The 4232-nt window shown below is 39.8% G+C and overlaps 1 protein-coding gene across 1 annotated transcript in view; it reads left to right on the forward strand.

Annotated features, from left to right (window-relative positions):
- Positions 1-1253, forward strand: part of hoga1 (4-hydroxy-2-oxoglutarate aldolase 1) — a 44804-nt gene extending 43551 nt beyond the window's left edge. Inside the window, exon 6 of the mRNA XM_015370346.1 lies at positions 1035-1253. Within this exon, the coding sequence (XP_015225832.1) occupies positions 1035-1184 (150 nt within the window). The 3' untranslated portion in view covers positions 1185-1253. The remainder of the gene's footprint in view (positions 1-1034) is intronic.
- Positions 1254-4232: the final 2979 nt, after the last annotated feature.

Genomic DNA, 4232 nt, shown 5'->3' on the forward strand with positions numbered 1-4232 from the left:
GTATAAAGCCCGCCCTGACAATTTGATTGGATCGCCTGACAGTGGGCGATCATACTCGCGCTACTATGGAGCAGAGCCAGACCGAACTTCCCCGAACTCAAACCTTGTGGGCGGGACTAAGTTCGGAATGGCACCCAGGCTAGTAAAAGGCGGCCCCGTCCAGGAAACACACAGCCAGGCAGACGAGCTCCGAGCCAGCGCCCATGTCAGAGGATGAAGAGAGAACATCCAGTTAGTCACAGTCAGAGAAACAGGACTACACTGGAAAAACATCTATAAACTGAGCTGATGCTTCTCTTTAGATCTTAATGTCCTCAAATCATGACAGAAAGAATATTTTAGTACAAAGATTGACGACCAGGCAAGGCAAGTCATCAAGGAAAGTGTGGAATTTTTGAATGGCTACTAATGTAAATAAATGAAGTCATTGGCTCAAACTTTTTGATCCAAATCAGCAGAAACCAAATGCATCTATGCTAATAAGCATTTGTAATTTTTTTTTTCAAGCATAATATCTTGTACAACACAATATGCACTTAGTAATAAGTTAATACTCTGTTACACATAATTAATAACATGTATTTACTATCCGTATTAAAGTTGTACCATTAAGGGATGTACTTAAAAAAAATGTATGGTATTTATTGCTATACAGATGAAAAAGTATTTTTATTTTGTCTTTTTATGAATACCACTTTGTGAATGATTATTTTCACCTGGATAAGAAAAGTGAAACAAAAAAAAGCTTATTCTGAATGATGAATGTCAGAGCTGTGTGCTCAGCGCGGCTCAGAGATGCTCTGGGACTGAGTGATTGGCTGCTGAGTGTGCTTAAGGCCATCCACAGGATTGTTAAGGACTGCTAAATGCCACTGCTCTCAAACACTCGGCCTCCCACCGCACACACAGCTCCAAGTCAAGTCGGTCAGAAAATACCAAAGATTAACACGTTTTCTTTACTGCCACTGTTCCTATGTTCACTTAATGTAGTGGGCGGGGGTGTATAGAAATTGATTGAGGCTCCTTGTTGCTAGGTGACCAGGAAATTGGGAGTTCCCGCCCTGAAGCAGGCGATGGAGTGGTTTGGTTACCACGGCGGCGCCTGCCGTTCTCCTCTACGGCCGCTCACAGAGGCAGAGACCCAGCAGCTGAGACGGGATTTCTCCACCAACGGATGGCTGTGAAATCAGAACACGTTTTTAACCTGTAGGAGTCTGAAACAGCAATAATAAAATCTATTTACTCTTTGATGATATCTGAATCCTTGTCTGTTTTGAGAATTAACTTTAAACATCTCAAAGAGCTGTGCCCATTGCATCATCGGGACATGGAAAAGGCATGACAGAACTGCTCTTATACTGACTTATACTGTCCGTCATTGGAGTCAGACTTCTGCTGAAAGTGAACACCTAATAATTACTAATACTATAAGAGCTGTTTTATTTAAAACATGTCCTCATAAACTACTCTCCGTCTGTATGTTGAACGTTTTGTGGGTCCAGTTTTAATAGAATACGGGCTCCAAAAAATCAGAGCAGCTTTAGATGAAAATAAATGCTATGGCTTACTGAAACAATGCCACATTACTACGGACTGTCGAGTGAAAAAAGTATTCAACTATTCATCCTAGTTAAATAAACTGAGATCGATGGATTTCACTCAGTCGGCACATTTATTCATATCTCTGCAAAGAGAGAACAGTCATCATGAAGTCCTTATGGCACAGCATTCTGCTCTGTTCTGCTAGAGCAGGGTTCGTCCCCCCTTACTTAGAACACTGCAAAAGTAGTCAAAGTCATAACAAATTACAGACACTTTGGTTAACAGTAACATGTTATAAATAAACCTTGAGAAAGAATCTAGTTTGTTATGGGAAGAAGCTATGTCTGGTCTACAAACACCATCCTGCAGAGAATTGTGTGGCATAGGACATTTCTGGAACACCTCCTGAGAGAGGTGACCAGGTAGGACATTCTGCTAAATATTACTATACCTACAGCTGGATAATCCCTAAAACATTTAAACCAGCCACCTCAGCGGGCTCCTTTCGACATGTAGAGTCTTTTTCAATGGACAGGCAGTGATTTTAAATGTTGTGAGTTATGCTAGTGAAGATTCTCAGTCATCCAGGTCATAGTCATTACATAAAAGTAAAAAACTTTGTTTAAAGATGTTTCGCTGTGGGAACGTCAGTGGGAGATTGCTCCTCTCCAAATGCAGGATCAACAGACTGCTGAACTCCTTTGTTACCCAAGCCATCAAACTGAACATGACCTATTGTCACTCCTGTGCAATATTCTTCTCACTGTGCAATAACACATGCAAACTATTTTGTAGCCTGTGTAATTTTCTACCTATTTATAAGATGAATACAAGTGCAACAATCCAAGTCAACTACTGTGTAGTATGCTGGTGAAGATTATCAGTCTGTGGACTGTGATTACTGTGTAGTCTGTATAATTTCCACTTATTTATATGGTCAGTACATTTCTGCAGTGCAAATGCAATAACTCAATTTAACTACTATGTAGTCCTGCTTAGCTCTCTGCTGTGCACATAGTTTTATATCTAAAGGAAACAGAATCCAGGACATTACAATTCTTTTTTTTTATACTATATACAATCTTTTTATATTGTCTGTCGTATTTTGATCTTTAATGGCATCTTACTTTAATTCTTTGTACTCTATATAAGCTACTGGAATCAGGATATTCCTGATGGAGTAATCCCAAGGGATAAATAAAGTTAAGTCTAAGTCAACTTGGAACAGAAACACACTTCTTTATAGTACATTTCTAGAAAAGAAATGAACATTTTCATTACTGGCTGTTTGAAAAAGGTAATAATGGCCGAAGAAGGCAGATATAGAGAGCAGATAGAGGAGGGTGAAGAGAAACTGGATGTTTGTAGTCGGTGTCATCATTGCTTATAATAAAAAACAACACAAATATGACTTTTTATTTTTTTTGTTTTCCTTTTTTTTTTGTTTTTTACCAGTAGTGTTAGTAATTGTGGAGACCCTTGTATCCTACTGTTAACAGGTGCTTCTACTGGGATCCGGAGCCAGTATCACCAGAGCCTTTTCTGTGTAAGCCTTTGTCTGTTCTCCTTTGACATTCTTGTGTAATGGCATTATATGTGCGTGTCTCATTAAGCGGCTATCTGCTCAGCTGTAAAGGTTGGACTTTTTCTCAAAACCTCAAACACAGACATGATGAAGGTTTTCACAGAGACTTCAGATCAGCCACAGTTCAGTGGGAGGCAGGGCTGTAGGTCACCGCTGCAGTTTGCTGCAGAATGCCAGAGCACTCTTTGATGTGAAAAAGTTAAAAACCATAATTACAGTAATTAAAGCCAAGTATGGCAGGTAGCCATGGCAATGGCAGCCTTTGGCTTTTCCCACACAACAGTTGCTTTGCTTTTATCTTACCAAGAGCCCAATTAGCACCTTTTGTAGCTGGAGATATTTTCAGAACTGCCTACCGGATCATAAAGAAAGGATGTGATGTGTTTTCCTCTGTTCCTGTGTGACAAGGACGCGTCAGTGGAGGAAAGCTCTCAGTGCAAACAGTCAGAGAAACCATTCAGTTTGAAGTCACAAACTGCCTGTATTATTGCCCATCAAGGACAGCTTGTGTTTATTGGAGGAATTCATGCCAGAAATGTCCTTTGCCCTCTGAGTTAAATGTTTTATGATTTGAGGTGTTTTAGTTTAGTTTTTTTTNCGATTTCCTCCGCATCCGCGAAAGAAATTGTTGGCAAACTAAGTAAGGATGACGAAAAGCACCGGAGGAGAGACATTTTTTAGAGTAAAACAGGAAGTGCTCCAGCCCTTTCAGACGCAGCTTCCGGTTGTCGTGAAAAAGGTATATTTCTCATGAAAAGGTTTGCTTAGTGAACAAGAGAATAACAACTGCCCTCTCTTGGTCCATACGCCTTATTGGTTGGCTCTCATAATACACAACGTTGTCTGTTCGGTTTTCTACATTTTTTGGGAGAAAGTGTTTAAAAACCAAAATGTTCATTTCTTTTACTTGTTTAGGGGTTGAGAAAATTATTTGGACCACTACATTTTATTGAACATATTGTCCTGCTTGTTACTGCTAAGACATTCTCTATTAGTGTTCAAATGTAGTGAAATATCTTATGTTTTGTTTGTATTTTTACAAGGTCTGCTCAGTGGCGCAGTGGGTAGCACTGCTGCCAGCAGTTTGCATATCAGCCAGGTTTAG

This window comes from Cyprinodon variegatus, unplaced genomic scaffold (assembly GCF_000732505.1).
Source record: "Cyprinodon variegatus isolate N-32 unplaced genomic scaffold, C_variegatus-1.0 Scaffold45, whole genome shotgun sequence".
NCBI lineage: Eukaryota > Metazoa > Chordata > Actinopteri > Cyprinodontiformes > Cyprinodontidae > Cyprinodon > Cyprinodon variegatus.